This window comes from Rhineura floridana, chromosome 2 (assembly GCF_030035675.1).
Source record: "Rhineura floridana isolate rRhiFlo1 chromosome 2, rRhiFlo1.hap2, whole genome shotgun sequence".
Lineage (NCBI taxonomy): Eukaryota > Metazoa > Chordata > Lepidosauria > Squamata > Rhineuridae > Rhineura > Rhineura floridana.
In genome coordinates, this window is record NC_084481.1 from 134470657 (window position 1) to 134490016 (window position 19360).

At 42.3% G+C, this 19360-nt stretch overlaps 1 protein-coding gene across 1 annotated transcript in view; it reads left to right on the forward strand.

The window, feature by feature from the left end:
• SLC5A12 (solute carrier family 5 member 12) overlaps positions 1–12079 on the forward strand; it is a 50557-nt gene extending 38478 nt beyond the window's left edge. Inside the window, exons 11-16 of the mRNA XM_061613136.1 lie at positions 782–849; positions 1927–2013; positions 4109–4287; positions 6909–7012; positions 9405–9535; positions 11404–12079. Of these exons, the coding sequence (XP_061469120.1) occupies positions 782–849; positions 1927–2013; positions 4109–4287; positions 6909–7012; positions 9405–9535; positions 11404–11565 (731 nt within the window). The 3' untranslated portion in view covers positions 11566–12079. The remainder of the gene's footprint in view (positions 1–781; positions 850–1926; positions 2014–4108; positions 4288–6908; positions 7013–9404; positions 9536–11403) is intronic.
• The last annotated feature ends 7281 nt before the right edge of the window (positions 12080–19360 follow it).

Genomic DNA, 19360 nt, shown 5'->3' on the forward strand with positions numbered 1-19360 from the left:
CAGAACAACCTTCTTCTGTTGCAGGGATACATCATCTGACTAACCTTCTTGATGCTCTTGGACCCTGGTTCCCATCAGCTCCAGACCACATGGCCAATGGCCAGGGGGGTTGGAAGTGGTTTCCCAGCAATATCTGGGAACAATATCAGGTTTCCCATCTCTGATCCATTGAGGCATTGTGTACAGCAGTTTTCAGACTACAACACTGCAATGAGCTGAGCTGAAATTCAGACTCTATGAACTTTTGTCACAGTATCAAAGAGCTACTCCATGGTCTTTCAATTCCATTAGGTTATAATTTTGTTCACATTGTCACCTTTTTCATACAGATGTTATCGATACCCTAAGATGTTTAGTGGTATGAGATGAAAGCAGATTTTCTTTTTCTGTAAAGATAAGCACATGTACACACTCAGAATTAAGCTTTATTTGAAAACCATGCTGGTTTCTGACTGTGAATAACTGAAATTTGAAGTTTTCTCCGTGTTCTAAAAATGTCATATATGAAGAGTCTGAAAGTGAATTCCAAGCAAAGGATATCTTTTAATATTGACATCAGTAAGCAGAGTAATAGAATGCATAGATCCCTGAATGTGCATGCATTTGATTGCATAATACAGATTTAGAACCACTGGCATCTTGCACTTGTTAACAATCTCCCAAGAATACATCTGAATATTTATTATTTATTTTTTATTAAATGTATATTCCACCCTTTCTCCTAAAAAAAGCCCAGCATATTTGTGGTCAGAATTCTTGATGGCTGATAACTCTTTTTCAGGCATCGTATTTGGAGTGCTATGTACTTCCATGGCAGTAGCAGCATCACTCATGGGTCCCGTTGTGCAGGTAATGAACTACATATTTGAAGATTATTGGTAGGATCTGGAACCCTTGCAAGTGCCAGGAATTTTGTTTCCTTCCATGTAAAGAGACACTCCAGCATCTTCACTACACAAAGTTTATCTGGCCATGGACAGACCAGGGAGCGCCTCCATCCCAAATGGAGCTCCATAGACCGATGGGTCTGCTGCTGCCAGGAGCATATGCACACCTTTTCTGCATTAATTTTTTTTTCTTATAAAGGGTAAGCAGAATCTGTTTGGCCAAAACTTAGATTCAGTCTTTTTCTTATTTTGAATATATGAAAACAAAACGGGATCCTGTAAGATATGAGCAAATACTCAGTCCAGGAACCATCATGTGTAACAGTGGGTTGAATTTCCCACTGTTGCTTCAACTTGTAGGGATCTGCCCAGACCTTGGAAAAATTACTTTTTTGTACTACAACTTCCATCAGCCCAATCCAGTGGCCATGCTGGCAGGGGCTGATGGGAGTTGTAGTTTAAAAAAGTAAATTTTCCAAGCTCTGGATCTGCCCTTGAACAAGCAAATTGTTGGTTTTGCAAGTTGGACCCTGGTGAGTGCTCCCCTTCACATTTATCACAGGGCCTCCTCAAGACACACGGGGAGTCCAAAAGTATTCTGCTTGCCTCATATATTCATGCATATGTATGTCTTTTAGGGCTTCCATGATCATGGTATTAGGACTGTTGCCAATTAAAGAAATAGTTGCTTGATCATATGAGGTTTAATTGATTGAATGAAACATGCTTCCTTTGCTTTAGATCAGTGGTGGCTGACTTGGGTGAAATGTGCTGCCATCACTACGTGCTGTTTGTAAAGGCTAATTTCCCTTCCTTACATTAGTATTCATGGAGAAAAGATAAAAGTACTAGTTTTTTTAAAAAAGTTAAAACCAGAATATCTTTTTTAATCTGTCAAGAAATAGTATACAAAGCAGAAATGAAAACAGTATGTTCTCTGATATCAGAAAGTGAAAAAGCCATTATAGAAGGTGGATGCAGAGACATTGAATGACAACGAGCAGCTTTCTAAAGCATTTCCTGGGCTTTCTTTTAATAGGCCTCGCTAAGCATTCATGGGATGTGTGGAGGACCGATGCTGGGATTATTTACACTGGGAATTGTTTTTCCTTGTACCAGCTGGAAAGTAAGTACTAAGAATCACATCTTCAAAACAGCTGAATTGTTATTGTTAATCAGTTCATCAATCATTTAAAGCATTTTTACTCCACTCTTTAGCCAAAAGGCTTCCAGAACAGCTTATAAGAAGCAATAATAAGATGGTTTCTGCCCTTAGGTTGGCAATCTAAAAGACATGACAAACAAAAGGAAAGGGGATTTAAAGGGAAGAGGGGGGAAAGGGAAGGTAAACTAGAGATTAGTTGCAAAGTTCTTATTAGCGCCAGCTGGAATTGAAACAGGTCAGAGAGGAGGACCCAAAAGTTGCTGTTCTCCACATCCGCACCATACATTTAAAGCACTATTATACCATTTTAACAGTCATGGCTTCCTTGAAGAATCCTGGGAACTTAACGGGCTAAGTTCAAGGTGCTGGTTTTGGTGTATAAATCCCTGTGCAGCTTGGGATGAGGATACCTGAAAGATTGTCTTACCCCTTTTATACTCAGCCAATCACTGCACTCTGCAGATGAAGGCCTCCTGCAGATACCATCTCATCAAGATGGTTCCACACAACATAGGAAGCAGATCTTAAGTGTTGTGGCACCTACCCTTTGGAATGTATTCCTCTTAAATATTAGACAGGTGCCATCTCTGTTGTCTTTTCTGCACTACTGAAGACCTTCCTCTTTCAACAAACCTTTTAGATGGAGACCTTATCCCAATCTGTATCTGTGTTGGAATTGTTCATAAGATGTTTTTAAAGATTTTTTAAAAAGGTGTTTTAAAGTTTTTTTAAAGATATTTTAAGGATATTTTTTAGTGTTTTATCATTTGTTTGCTTCCCTGGACTTCTTCTGGGAGAAAGGGTGGGATATAAATTTAATAAATAAATAAATATTTACTAAGAGTGCTGAGAGTTGTTAGGAAACTCTTATTCCCTCCACAGATCTATAGCTCCCTGGGAAGAGAGATTGATTGTTAAACCCCTCTGGAAGTTGTAGCTCTGTGAGGGGAATAGGGATCTCCTAAAAACTATCAGCACCCTTAACAAACTACACTTCCTAGGATTCTTTGGGGGAAGCCATGACTGCTAAAGTGGCATCATAGTTCTTAATGTGTATAGTGTGGATGTAATCTCTCTCTCTCTCTCTCTCTCTGCTGCAGCCTGATGGAGTGGCTTGCTTCGTTTCTAAGGCTCTGCTGCAGCTTGGTGGAATGGCTTTTGCTGGATAACATCCGCAGGAGAGGAAAGGCCTGACAGAGCTGATTTCTTAGTAAAGCTGACTGAATGCCCCTGTTGTTTTTATTGGTTTTAGCATAGCAAATCAGCCATTGCACGCCTGTTGGAAAGAATATGATAATCTGGCCATGGTTAAGTTGCTCTATAAACACATCATTTTACTAGGCAGGCCATTATCAGGGGCTAATTCTGTAGGGTTAAGGGCTTTAGCACATTCTGCAGGTCAGCAATGGGGAAACCTTCAATCCATAGCTCATATTAGGCCTGGTTATGGACCTAAGTTTGCCCCTGAGGCTGTTTTTCTCATGCCATGCCAACCTGCCTATCATGACATCAGATATGAGGCAGGTAAAGCCATGGCTGCAAAGGAACAATCAGGACCCTTCAAGTTCACTCCCAGTAGTTCTTTGACAAGCAGGATTTACTATCACAGCTGATCAGCTGATTGACACTGACAACAAGCCCTGCTGGGATTCCCAGTCGGGAACTTCCTAGTGCAATCAATTCTTGCCGAAGCTGGGTTTGCTGATGGTAAGACCCACTGGGATCAGATGCACTTGGAAGTTCCCAGTTGAGTGGAGCCGATCCCTGCCAAAAGTGGGGATCTTCCTGTGCAGCCCAGCTAGAGTTCAAAGGAAGGAAGGAAAGAAGCAGGAGTGTACTTAGACTGTGCTCCTGATTCTTTCTTTTGAATTTTGGTCACCTGACACCAGTGACCTGTGGAGTGGAGAAGATAAGCATCTAGCCTATTCACCACCCCTGCTGTAGGTGCTATGGAGAAGCCCCTGAGTATTCTCTTTCTGCAGCTTGTAATGTTAGTTAGTACTTCCCCTGTGTCTAGCTTCAATAACAAAGTTTCTAATTTTCTTTTTGATTTTAGGGTGCCTTTGGAGGTCTTCTTACTGGAATTGCCTTGGCATTTTGGGTCAGTATTGGAGCTTTTGTGTACCCTGCTCCATCTTCAAAGGCCCTTCCATTATACCTTTCAACTGCTACGTGCATTGTGAATAATAATACTGAGACTGTACCCACTATGATTCCTACTTCATCTCCTGTCAGGTATTATTTTTTTCTCCCCATATTTATATTATATGAAATTGTGCATAATTATATTCAAATACTCTTTTGGGCTCCCCCAATCTTAAAGCCTCCGAGAAGCTATGAACATCTTTGCTAGAGGGACCCCTCATTAAAATGTTGCCGTTTATCCCTGAGGTGCATGTGATACCTGAGCTTGTGTCAGGGGTGGGGGTGGAAGAGAGGAAACCAAAGTCAGAATCAAAGAGAGGAATCTCTCTTCTATCTGGGTCTTACTTCCTGTGTGGTTTTTGAAAAATCTTCCAATTTTTAAACTGATCTGCATGCAAGTCAATGGAGCATAAGACGTTTGCATGCAATGGAGTTCTTGATTTGTCTTGGCCAGGGGTGGGGGTGGGATGTCTGAGTTGGCAATTAAATTATCACCTCACCTGTTTATTTGTATGTCACTTTTCCACAAAAGTTGTGCCCAAAGTAGCTCACAACCTATCAAGTGAACAATAAGTATAATAATCCAAATATATATATAGAAACAATTAGAAATAACATGATAAAAATGCATACATACAAAACAAATCAGTCCAAATAAGTTAGAATAATACAATACAAATAAGATGATCTAATTTAGCATCTTAAAATTAAACATGAGAGAAAATAATGCCTAACACAATAATATAGTAGTAGTATACAAAACATTAATATGCTCCTAGTGATGCACCTATTTCCAATAGTTTGGGTACAAGACTCAATCTTCAAACATCCAACCCTACCCCCATCTCTCACCTGGGATAGTACAGACACACTCACTCTGGCTCTCATCTAGAGTGCCCCTATGGCCACCCATTCCAAACAAAGGTCAGTAACTTCCCTTCCACACTCTCTCACTGATCAGCATACATTCATTCAGGCTGGGGGCCATAATCAAAGTTTGGTGGGTAGCACCCTTAGCCTTATGGGGACTCCCAAAGTGGTAACCTTTCTATCCTTTTCTCAAAAAGATAAGGGTAACAAGGCAGAAACATACATTTCAAAGAACATGTTTGATAAACAGTCTCAACTTAAAATGGATGCTGTGTTCTAGAAGAAACCAGCCACCCATTTTCTCTCTTTCCTAACATATGCTTAGCCTTGCAAGTTAGAAGAAGAATTTTTGGAACTCAATTCTGGTACACGTGTGTAGTCTTAACTGTAGAGCAGTTTTGTCCACTTAATAGTCAGAGGTGCCACCGCTAACCCACTGAAATGTGCACATGCCAACTTTCTGTATCATCCCCTGTCACTGCCAACTTAAGTACACGATACAAAAATTGTTTCCTCACTCCCCAACAGTAGATAAAGACAGAGGTATGATTCTTCCTACCTCTCTCTTTGCTTCAACCTCAGAAGTACAGGGGCTTCTGGACTAGGAATTCAAACCAGCCTCAGTCTCACCTCTGAATTGCAATATTAACAATGGACAAAATTCCAGGGCTGCTATAAGTCTTCCAACCTACAGTAGGACTACAGCAGTGAACTATACTCCTGAGCTGTTTTATACTACTCTCTCAGTCCATCCTGCAATGTGGGGATATATGTAATGGATAGTAATGCAGAGTTGTTGTGCTCAAAGTCCAGCCTTCAAAGGGGTGTGTGTGCAATGGGGTTTAATTCTGCTGGACAACACTGCAGGGTTGCTGTAAACTGCTCAAAGCCTAACCTGCAGTATTCAGAGTAAACTACACTGAGGGCTATCATGCGCCACTTTCTTCCAGTCACTCTCCTTCCAAGTTGCAATATGGAGACAATTGCAATTTGCAAGAACAAACGTTTTTATGCTACATAATAACGGAATGAAAAAGTGAAATTCTTATCTTTGCTGCTGTCTTGGATTTCTTTATTGATTTCAATGGGCAGCCCTGGGCACATTTAAAAATAACTTCTCAGGATGAATCAGTGACCCCAACCGCACTGTACTTTTACAGCAGTATTATAACCACTTTAAGCAATCATGGCTTCCCCCAAGGACTAGTGGGAACTGTAGTTTGTTACGGGTACTAAGAGTTGTAAGGTGACCACTACATCCCCCCAAGCTACAATTCCCAGCAATTTTTAACAATCAATCCCTCTTGCCCAGGAAGTCTTGGACTTGCAGTTCTGTGAAGGGAATAGGGGTATCCTAACAATTCTCAGCACCTTTAACAAATTTATAGTTCCCATGAAGCCATGACTGTTTAAAAGTGGTTACAATACTGCTCTAAATGTATAGTGCAGATGGGGCCAGTGTGAATGATCTATCCAGACAATGATATCAACCTCTCTTTACTATTTTTAACTTTTTATCTCTATATGAGCCTTCCTCCCTTTTCATCTGCTACATTCTATTTCCCCTTCTCAGGTCCCTCCCCCCTCTGGTCAATATTCCACACCACTGAATTCTTATGAGACTATATGGTTTTCCCCGCCCCTTCAATGGTATTTTTGTATTTCTGCAAACCTTGGGTTTTCCTTGGGTCTGTTGCTACCTCCTGTTTGTGTATGGTACTGCTGTTCTGGCTACACAGTGGTGGTCATTCCTCTCTGGAGTTGGAAATTAGAAGACAGGAAAAATTAACCAACTCTGTTCAAAATGGTCATATGGTGAAACCTCATTTTTATCATCCTAGGCCTCATCTGGCAGATACCTGGTATTCTTTGTCCTACCTTTACTACAGTGCTGTTGGATGTCTTGGATGCATTGCTACAGGGCTTCTGATCAGTTTTGTAACAGGTTGGTTCTTTATGGATTGTCATGGTCCAGAGTATGACTGTTTTATAAATGTCGTCTTTTAAAAAATTGATACTAACTGTTGCTTTGAAATGCACAGGATGACTAGTTTGCATTTAAGTGATCTGTACATTCCCAGTGCTGATTCATGAGTAGAGCTAAGTTGAAATTTCTCAGCAGTCATTTTTTCTGAGGTTGTTTTTTAAGTGTTTCTTTTACTTTTCCCCCTAGGAAAAAAAGACCACTTCCCAGAATTTTCTCTGAATATTCTCCATTATTTTTGGCCACTATCACCCCCTCCCAGTGCCCCCCAAATGGCATTAGGTCTGGCACATGAGAATCCAAAATTGTTGTCAGGCTGCAACAGGCATTGCACCTGCCACAAATGTTCTGTCCTCCCTTCCACCTAAGTGACTGGGCTGTGGATGTGCCAGTGGCTCTGCAGAGCCTCATAGATTGGGGGATTAGGCAAGATTTGGGGATTAGGTTTGTGGCTCTTATGTGGAATTGCATTAACCCTTCTCTGGAAATGAGCCATAATTCCAAGGATCAAAGAATGGCTGTCAAGGTAAAAGAGGCTGCTGAAACTGACAAGTTGATAGGCACGTTTGTATTGATCTGTGATTTTAACCGATTGTTATATGCCAGACCCGGAACTTTTGGGCTGAAGGGCAGAATACAAATTCAATCAATCAATAAATAAGGTTCATTAAAAAAAATCCAATCCAAATTCTCAGCTGAAATGGGAAAATATGGACTCCATTCATTTCATACTGGGAGGGTAGAGTACCATCTGACTTAAAGGAGTTGGTGGTGTGTCCCCTCCTTACGAAGACCTCCTTGGATTCTGAAGTATTAAATAAATATTGCACAGTGGCAAATATAATTTTGGGAAAAAGTGTTGAGAAGCTAGTGGTGGTCTAATATCAGGCACACTTGGAGGAGACTGAATATCTGGATCCATTTCAGTCTGGCTTCAGGCCCAGTCATCGCACTGAAAGTGCCTTGGCTGATGACATTTGTTGAGAGAGAGAGATGGGAGGAGTGCAATCTGCTTGTTCTTCTAGAACTCTTGGTGGCTTTTGATACCGTTGACCATAGTATCCTTCTGGAATGGCTCAGAGAGGCTGAAATTGAGGGCACTGTACTTCAGTGTTTCTGCTCTCCTTCCTCCAGGGACATTTCCAGAAAGTAGTTGTAGGAGGCTTCTGTTCATTATAGGAAAGTTATAGGAACTTTGCTGTGGTGTCTTGCAGGTTCCATATTGTCCCCCATGGCATTCAACATCTATATGAAGCTGCTGGGAGCAGTTATCCAGCGTTTTAGAGTGAAGTGTCACTAATGACACTCATCTCTATTTCTCTGTTCCATCTGAATCAGAAGAGGTGGTAGAGGTGCTAGACAGGTATCTGAAGGCAGTTATGGGCTGGATGTGGGCCAACAAACTGAAACTGAATCCTAAAAAGACAAAGGTGTTATGTGTTCCAAATTTTTGAGTCCAGGAGATGGGATGGGGTTGCACTCCCCTGGAAGTAGCAGGTTCATAGCTTGAGGGTGCTCCTGGATCCAACATTGTCACTGGAGGCTCTGGTGGCCTTGGTGGCTAGAAGTGCCTATTTCCATCTCCAGCTGATTCACAGCAATGGCCTCTGACGTGGCAACTCCATGCTCTGGTAACTTATAGATTCAATTATTGCAATGTGTTTTATGAGGGGCTGCCTCTGAAGAGAACTCGGAACCATCAACTGGTCCAAAATGCAGCAGCCAGATTATTGGCTGGGGTTCCTGTTAGAATTCATATGACCCTGTTTCTCAAACAGTTGCATTGGTTGCCAATTGGATTCCAGGCCCAATTAAAGTGGCTCATGCAACTGTTTGAAGCCCTAAACGACTCAGGCCCCAGATATCTTAGAGATGGTCTCCTTCCCTACAGACCCTCTGAAGAGTTAAGATCAGCAGAGGGGACTTTCTTGGTCATTCTGCCACCCACAGAAGTTCAGGGAATGGCGACCCAGGAGAGGGCTTTCTCTGTGGTAGTCCCTAAGTTATGGAATTCCCTCCCTACACAGGTGCATCTGCCACCTTCTTTGTACAGCTTTCGGTGAATGCTAAAGGCATACCTCTTTACCCTTGCCTTTGGCACTTGAAATGTGTGTTTACAGGACTCACCCTATTCTTGTGAATGTAGTGTGAGTTAACTGTTTTTATTACTGTATTTTACATTTTAAATTTCTGCCCTGGAGCCTACTGGTGAAGGGTGGGCAATAAATATAAATATAGCCAGTGTTATTTTAAAAGGATAGAAATACTATATTTTCGTAGTGCATAAAATATTATAAAAAAAATGAACAACAGCATTTTGAAAGATGCTTGCCTCTTACTTTTTTATATCTAGGTCCAAATAAAGGAGAAGATATTAAACCACTGTTAATTCGCCCTGTCTGCAACCTCTTCTGCTTCTGGTCTCATAAATGCAAGAGTTTATGTTGGTGTGGAGTGGATCACGATGACAGCAAAGCACTTTACGTGAGCCTCTTTCTTTATAGGTCTCTCCATTAAAGAGGATGAACATTTTCTGAAATGACTGGCCTTTGCACCACAAGCCCGTTGAGGCTGAGTGCATTATCATAACACATGCTTCCAAACCTTTTAACAGAACTTACATTTTCCTGCCACCTGTAGAGCAGATGAATTTTACCATTATGAAAAACATGTATTCTGAATGGGTTTTCACAATCAGCCAGGAGCCAGCAATAATGAAAATCCACATTTCTGGGTAACATGGCTCTTCTCCAGAATGTTACTCTTCTAAACAGAAATATCTGAGAGGCAGATTTCTGAAAGGATTCTAGATTGATGCAAAAACAGCACATTCCCAATTCTGAGTGAGGATTGCATTGTTAGTAGCTCTTTGCTGCTGAAATGAAGGCCATTAGAGTAACCCTTAGTGGTAGATGAGAATTAAATGTGGTTTGATTTCCACTGGAAGGTTCAGCATCATTTCTAGACACTCCTTGCAGTAGCAGAGTTAAAGGGAAAAGCCACGTTGTTTTATAATTCTGTTGGTTAGCAACTTCAATTTTCCCAACCTGTAGAGGCTGATACATATACAAGCACACATTTAAACCATCTGTTGCTAGTAAAACACTTAACATATAACTGAAAAACAACTAAGCCGCAATTTTTTTGTAATTTGCATATGCTTATTTATAGGATAATCATGGAAAACAAAATATTAATATAAATTGCATTTCAGTCATATGTTACTTTAATTGTATTCCTGGAAATAGGCATCGGCTAATGCCATCTGTACAAAAAAAGTAGACTTTTGGCATAGTGTGGGCTTATACAAAATTACCCTAAGAGCCATAACTAGAAAAGATTTTCCCCAAATATTTCTACGTGGTCCTTAATTATGTAGTTCTGTGTAAAAGCCAATGCAACCAGTTCATTTATATTCCAGAAAAGGAATTGACTGGCATCAGCCAAACTTCTCAGGTTTCAAATGCTTCCCTCTGAGTTTCCTTATCTGTTCCCAGTACAGCTTACTAGTCCTTGTCTTGCAGCTTATGGCCTTTTGTATTTTTAAGAACTCAAGACAATCTGCTTATTCACCATTCATCCTTATGTGCTTGCAGGAAGCTTATGTGATGGTTAGACTATGTTTGGTTTTTATTGAGCATTCGTTTTGATTTGTTTATGGGCTGGTTACATGATAATCAGCATTCATCCTGCACTTATCCTGATTCGTTAGCAGAGTGTTTACACATCTTCCCATTAGTTATTTGCTCAGCCCACACTTTTCATTGTATTTCACCATCATTTTCCAAACCAAAAAAAGTTTGTGTTCTTTTAACAGTGGATTTGTTGGACTACGGTGCACTGTAATCCACTTTAAATGTGCAAACTGTTCTGGTATGCAGTTGGATACCTCCAGCAAAATATTGACAGTCTGGCGATACTCTTAGACTCCACAATGTGAAGATTGGTAGCAGTGCTGAAATGCTACTCTCCCAAAACCAGTTTTTGGCTTCATCTCTAAAGCTGAATTGGAAGTCAGGAACTGGTAAATATATGATATTCCATTGCATGCAAAGTGTTCAGGGATATTTGCATGCCACTATGGTTAAAGGGAAAACCTGAGTGATAATTGCCACATTCACTCTGATAACGTAGGTTTACCTTCTTCTCTGGTAGCTAATGACTGGTAGTTCTTCGTTGTTTCCAGGTATAGACGTTGCCCTCTTATTAAGTTATAATTAAGAGTAACAGTTCTGTGGACAGGGATGAAAATTTAAAGGAAGGACAGCATGCTCCTGTTCTTAAGCATGTGGTACTGTTACAAACTAACCTCCTTTACTTAACTACTCTTTCTTTTTTACATTATTTCTCAGGGAACAGAAAATGATCTGCAGAAAGAACTTGAAAAGAAGGCAGAAGCAAATGATGCCTTTAAGAATGGATTGAATAAAGAAATGTTGAGTCACTTACCTGGCTATAACCCAAGTGAGAAATCCTACACTAATACAAGCATGGAGGTGGAGTCTTACTTTTAGGGCAAAAAACTCATCCAGCTAACAATAGTAATTACATAGCATTGTCCCAACTTTAGAAAAACAGGTTAATGGCAGTACATTAGCTGAGAAGACATTTATTTATAACTTAGTTGAAGGTTAGAAGGAGCATTCTTTTTTATTTATGGAAGTCCTTTCATGACAGGGAAATGGTCATGAATATTCAGAGAGAAAAGATGAAAGGATGGGACTTGTGGTATATATGTTGTTGTTATGTGCCTTCAAATCGATTTCGACTTATGGTGACCCTATGAATCAGCAACCTCCAGTAGCATCTGTTCTAAACCACCCTGCACAGATCTTGTGATATATATGTATGTATATGCATAGGAAAAGTGGAGTTTGCAGTTAATACTCTAAAAAGAAAGTCGTTCCACTGTCTTGTTCACAGGGCAGGCTGGGCATTCATCTCCCATTGGTCCTAACACGGAATTCTAAAATGTCAGCTATGATATAGATGCATCTTTCCTTTCCAGATTACAGTGTCATTGTACAGTTTTACCTCTGGAGTTCTATTGGCTGCCAAATAAAATACTTAAGGAACTTTGTGTGATTTATAACTCATTATGAATTTTCCCACTGTGGCTGATCAGTGAAGCTGTGAGAAGCTGTGAACTGACTGGCCTCTTTTGCAACATCAGTCGTTTGTTGTTTTAGGGGGAAGGTGTGACCTGATTAATGTAAACACCTTTTTCTTATCACTCCTGCTGTGTCAGTGGCTTAGTGTTGCTGTGAGAAGCTTCAGTGAGAATATTAAACACTCTCTATAGGGAAATGCTGAGAGCTGCCCCTTTCACACTGATTTATTCTGCCCATAAGTGAATGGTTCTCTACCCACAGCAAAGCTGCTTTATGTAGCAACTGTATTTGCCGTGGCATACTGGTTTGACACCAGCATTTCCCATTTCTGACACATAATTATGCCCCAGAGCCTGAATAGCAGCCAAGTATCTGACACAGAGACAGAGGAACCAGCTGGATCAGGAAGACCAGCAGTGCAAGCTGGGTGTGAATCCAGATCCAGGCCCCACCAAGACTGTCAGCCAGGAACCGCTTGCATCAGTGACACCAAAGTGGGGTACCTAGAGTCAGCAATATACATTTCTGTGAGAAATCAGCCTCCTTCATACCAGGGGCCTCACATTCCTCAGTGCCACAGCTGTGCAGGCAACACACAAGGCAGAGCCAATTGAGAAACAATGGAGTGCTGGATTTCCAGGAAGAACTATCCATCCTCTCCACACTTAAATAATGGGACAGAGGGCTGATTCACATGGGCGCTAAACTTCGTATTAAAGACGAAGCTTTTCCCATCGCAATAGATTTTCAACATTCACACACTCTTCCAATCCACTGTTTTCCATTCACATTTTAGTATCGCTGTTTCCTTGTGGCCCCGCCCCCAAATTTACATGTTTGCTCCCTCTGGAGTATTGCTAATGGAGAAGGGGAGGGTTTTGCTGAAGCCAGGAGAGTGTGGGGGTGCAATTTACACAAAAAACGTTATTCTGACAGTTTCATTTCCTCCTGACATATAGCAAAACCCCCTTTTTTATGAAGTACTTATGAAATGGAATTTTTAGTGGGAGTGTGTGTGTGCTTGTGCACGTGCACGCCTTCTGTCACATAGGTAATTGGGTGGAAAGAGTGTGAAAGAACAGGAGTGAAGGAAGGCAGTTTACTGGGTGAGTAAGGGATGAGAAAAGGAGGGCTGCAACAGTTTGGGAGCAGCCAGTTGGAAGCTGCTTCTTGAGCCACCAGAAATAAAATGGAATTCATGGAGAGTTTAGTGGGAAGAGGGAGTATCTGAAGTGACGATCCACCCCCAGCAAAACACATCAGAGGAAAGAGCCTACATGGGAGGAGCACAGCAAAGTGGAGATGGTTTTTCCTTCACTTATCGCATTTTCAGCGGGTTCCTTTGATTCGGATTTAAAGGGAAAGGCAGCAACATACTTTCCCTTTGTTTGCAATGTCATGTAAACTGTGCAAATTAGATGGAGGTGCAGGTGGCACCCATCTCACATTAAATCTCTATGTGAACCAGCCCAGAGTTGGGCCCAAGAGGGCTAAAAAGCCTCAGTTGAGCTCCAGACCTTGTGGAACAAATTGTCTGCTTGGAGCTCTCCACGGTCCTGCAAATTCCATCTGACTCTTTTTTCCATCAAATGCTAGCTTAGTCCTTAAACGTGGTTAAGCTTAGTCCTTAAAGCTGCCCTCGGGCAACTGCTACTGCATGTACTGAGATGATATATATAGTGTCTACTTTAAGGATATCCAAATTTATTATAGAAAATACAATCTTTAAATGTGTATGATACAATAATTTGTTTGCACTTGCACATGTAAACCATAAAGTAAACAGGATCTCAAATATAAGAAATTTATGCTATGATCATTTCTTAACTCGATCAGGCATTTTCAAGGAAAAAAGTCTAGTTGTTTAATTTTTTTAAAAATGTAATTTTAAAGATTAAGGCAAGGGCCCTCCAGCTGTTGTTGGATTCAGCTTTCATTTTCCTTGACTATGCTGGCTAGGCCTAAAGGGAGATGGATCCCAACAATAGCTGAAGGTCCACAGGTTCCCCATCCCTGAATTAAGGATATTGGGTCAGAAAAAAAGTAATGTTAAACTCACAAGGAAAACAAAAATTACACCAGAGGTACATCTACCATTTTTTTTGCCTGAAAGTCAAAATTTCTGAGATTCCTTCCCCTCTCCCAGTTAAGTATTCTTACCATCATTTTTTATTACAAATTTTGAACTTGTAACTGGAGCAAAATAGAGGATATTCTCTAAAGTTATGTTTAGATCCAAGATAATTTTGAAATATTATATAATATAGACACATGTAAGTTTGGACATCTATAATCATGATATTGCAAGTCAGCCAGGGCTTTTTGTAGAATAAAAATGAGTTTGCCACTAGTGTTATAAAATTATTTGCAGTAGCTGAACTTTCAGTGACATTAACCTTGAGTGTTTTTCCCTGGCTGGAATGTGCCCTTGAACCCTGGTAATGCATTGTGCTTATCTGGATGGAGAATAGAGATGTCCCGCTCCGCTCGCCCGAGCAAAGCCTACACAGGGGGCACAAGACGGTGAGGAATGTGGGTGAGGCCCTGGCATCCTCTGTTGGCCATTGTGTGGGGCTGTTTGGTTAAGCTTACAGCCTTTTGCTAAACCCGGGCCTATATTAGGTTTAAGGTACTTTATTCTATTAATTTTATTGCATGGTGGCTGCTTTGGGAGGTGCAGAGCTCTTTGGTTAGACTTCCGACTTCTTACTTGGCCCAGGAATATATTAGGTTGAGGTAATTCATTCTATTATTATTATATTACATGGTGGCCTTTGTGGGGCTGGGTGAGCCTTTGGGGCCTTTGGGCTTTTCATATTTAGATACTAATGATGTGCACAGATAATAATAATAATAAACTTTATTTCTACCCTGCCCTTTTTTCAATAGGACTCAGAGCGGCTTACAACTAAAAAACAACACCATTAAAATATACAAAAGTATACAATTAAAATAGAATTAAACTATGAGAAAAATTAAAACCATAAAACGTACATTAAAAACAATGGACAATTTAAAATAATAAGATCATAAAACGTAGTCACCAATCCTATGACACTTAATCCTGGTCGTTTTCTATTCCAAATACCCGTTGAAATAAAATAGTCTTTACTTGTCGCTGGAAAGACAGCAAGGAAGGGGCTGATTGCACCTCACTCGGAAGGGAGTTCCATAGCCTAGGGGCGGCCACCGAAAAGGCCCTATCTTGTGTCCCCATCATATGTACTTGCGAAGGTGTGGGGAGCACAAGAAGGGCCTCACCTGAAGATCTCAAATCCCGGACAGATTCATGTAGGGAGATACAATCTGTCAAATAACCTGGACCTGAGCCGTATAGGGCTTTGTAGGTCAAAACCAGCACTTTGAATTGTGACCGGAAACAAATTGGCAGCCAGTGGAGCTGTTGCAACAGGGGAGTTGTATGGTCCCTGTAACCAGCCCTGGTTAGCACTCTGGCTGCAGCCCTTTGTACCAATTTAAGTTTCCGAACAGTCTTCAAAGGCAGCCCCATGTAGAGTGCGTTGCAGTAGTCTAAGAGGGATGTATCCAAGGCATGCATCACCCTAGTCAGATCAGGCAGCTCCAGGAACAGGTGCAGCTGGCTCACCAGTTTTAATTGGGCAAATGTGCTCCTGGACACAGCAGTAATCTGGGCCTCCAAATTCAAAGCTGAGTCCAGTAGTACACCTAAACTGCGAACCTGAGACTTCAGGGGGAGTGCGACCCCATCCAGCACAGGTTGAATCCCTATTCCCTGATCTGCCCTCCGACTGACCAGGAGTACCTCTGTTTATCAGGATTTAATCTCAACTTGTTTGCCCTCATCCAGTCCATCACTGATGTCAGGCACTGGTTTAGGACCTGTACGGCTTCCTTGGCTTCAGGTAGAAGAGAGAAATAGAGTTGAGTGTCATCAACATACTGATGGCACCGAACCCCAAAACCCCGGACAACCTCTCCCAGCGGTTTCACGTAGATGTTAAATAACATGGGGGACAAAACTGAACCCTGAGGGACCCCATAGGTCAATGGCCAAGGGGTTGAGCAGGAGTCCCCCAGTACCACCTTCTGGGTTCGGTCCTCCAGGAAGGACTGAAGCCACTGTAACACAGTGCCCCCAAGTCCCATCTCAGCAAGGCGGCCCAGAAGGATACCATGATCAATGGTATCGAAAGCCACTGAGAGGTCCAGTACAACCAACAGGGACACACTCCCCCTGTCCAGCTCTCTGCGTAGGTCATCCACCAAAGCCGTCTCTGTCCCATAGCCAGGCCTGAAACCAGATTGAAATGGATCCAGATGACAGGGTTTCCTAGAAAATGTCTAAATCACCATAACTTAGGTGACAGTGATCATTTTCCAAGTGTCATTCCATGTTACTTGTTAACTCTGAGACAGAAGTTGCATTTATTTGAATTTGGTCTCATATTGAAACAAAGCATATGGCATTTGTTATATTTAAAGATGAACATGCAAACTTCTGCAGGTAATTGAAGGTCTAGCAGATGATACTGTGGCTTGATGGGAGGATAGGAATAAAGAGGAAAGCCAGACTACTTATCAGGCTCTTATCCTCATTTCCAGGATCTTAGACTTTACTGAAACAGGGGCTGCCTTGACAGAATCTTAGACACTCGTTGACACAGAGGCTGCTTTATAAGATCCAGGCAGACTCTTCACCCTTTCCTGATGATTTTACAAGAAGTGATATATAGCAGGCAACTTTTACATTGGAACTTCTATTTTGATATGTATGATATCAGTTACTTGAAATCAATATAGCATGCAAAATTTTGCATTTTGAACATCTATTCTGATGGGTGTTTGGAAACCCGCTAGGAGAAAGCTGCAGAGGGTCCAAATATTGGTGACAGCAGCATATGCTCAGTCTCTGTGCTTTAGGGGAACTGGGTTAGCTGCAATGGAATAGTAGTTGTAAAGTGTACTTACCCATAAATGATTTCCTTCCTTTCTTTGCAGAAGGATATGTGCAACTGTGAGATATGAGGCCACAGGCCTTCAAAGGGGTAAGAAGAAGCCCCCAGCATAAGCTGCTCAGGGACATGTGTCCCTCCCCAGTTAGACTCCAGGTATTACCAACTTCGCTTGCAGGCTACCCGGTTTAAGGGGAAGTTTGTCTGTGTTATGTTGTTTTCCTTTTGGTTTCCCGATCCCATACTCCAACTCCCGGCTGGCCTTCATGGCCTACAATCTTAAATCTGTCTTAGTTATGGCAGTAATTGCCAGGAAAAGATTGTAAAGATGTACAGTTGGGCAGGGTTCTTGGCCCCTTCCCAGATGCCCCAGTTGGTGTAGGGCCCTAAGAGGCAGTGGGCAAATTACATCTGATTAACCACCAGTCTTATTTAAGGAGTCAGGCAGTAATGGGTTCATACCAGATAGTCTAGGAATAGTGCACTACACTTCATTCAACATGGTGTGAGCCTGTGGCAAAGGTGCCTTATGGATTTTTATGTGGCAGAGCATTACCTATGGACTGCTATTTTTCTTGCATAATAATAATAATAATAATAATATTTAATTTGTTTGTCGCCTATCTGGCAATTAGCATGGAGTGCTTCAGCTCTTTGTGGGAGGGGCAGTCAGGAGGCGAGTGGGCTGAGAAGCAGTGGAGCACTATCTGTATGATTGGCTGTTCATAGATATGGCAGATTTTGGGGTGCATGTTAGCACCTGAGGCCACAGTTTATCATATGGCTATGTAACTGTGGGTTTCCTTGACAGCTGGGAATATGGAGGATCCACCCCAGTGTTCACCTTTCTGGGTATCAAGATTGACTCTGGGGCCCAGGGCTGCTAGCTGCCTGGGGACAAGCTTGAACTGTTGCAGATCAGGATCCTGCAGTTTTCAGGGGCCATGTAAGTGTTTCCTTTCTGCCTGCCAGGTGTTAGGGGTCTTTTACGGGGGGGTTATGATGCCATGGCAGGGCTTTCACAGCCTTACTACAGGTTCAGGGTTATGGCTGCCTTAAGCGCTGACCTGGCTGTGTGGCCCTCTTTCATGCGGCTGCAGGCGTGGATTCGGGAGGGGTTAACTAGGGATTTCACCTTTCATTAACTCTTTTCTGGTGTGTTGGAGGTCGACTTAGGGCAGTAAGGCTCACGGCCATGTGCCAGGTTTCATAACTCCCTTATATTTAGGTACACTAGGGTTAGGGCCCTTATCTGTTCTTTTGTTCCGGGAGAGGTTTTGGCAGTGCTGTACAAACTGCACATTGGGAGATTGGGGAACGGAGTCGGAGATGGTCATAAACCTATATGTTGCCCTAGCATGATCGCCAGCTATCAGAATGCAGGAAGGGATTATCAGGAGTTCAGGGCCGCAGGGGCTGTGCGAAGGTGGCTTATTCCTGTGAACTGCGTGCTGGAATTCCTGTGGATGGCAGAAATAAAAGCCCATCTGTCAGAGTGCTACGAGGTATGTGGGTGGAGTTGTCCTTTCAGGCCAAGGCAGAGGGCTTTCAGGACCATGCGGATGACTCTGGGATATGTCATGTGCTGGCCGGTGGGGCGGGGCAACACCCACATACCCCTGATTCTCATCCCCATCTGGGAATATTAGTCAGGGAGGTTTCCGGTGGTCCTCACCCTGCGAAGTTCAGCAATTGCATGCAGCAGTCCGCACACTAATTTGAAGCCTTTTGGATGGGGCAGGGGTTGCTGGGGCCAGGTCAGACTCTTCCCTACGAGCCTGTGGCCAAGGTTAGTTTTCAGGCAGACCTGTGGTGCAAGGGTCACACCATCATTTTATCCTTTCCCAGGACTGGACACCTGCCCTGTGAGGGTGTTATAGTGTTCCTGGATACCTGAAGCTCCAGGCATGGTTGTCTGATATTCATGAGGAGAGAACTCCCCACACAAAGTTCGATTTAGCATCACAAGGCCTTGGAGCGGACCCCATGGGAGTTTTAGGGACATGCTCCCCCAGAATTTGAGTTGCCTACACGGTAGTGGAATTGCCTACCTGGCACAGTCTATCTTGGGTTTTCATAAATGCAGGTGGAGGCCATCAGAAGGTGGAAGTATGGGGCATATAGAATACATTCACCCCTGGGGTGAGCCTGGAGGTCCAGGACCCAACGTTCATAATTGTTTCTGTTTTGGCAGGTTGCTGCATGGGGATGGAGCAGATGAGCAGCCTACTCTGCAGCCATGGCTGATCTTATGGGCTGGTCTT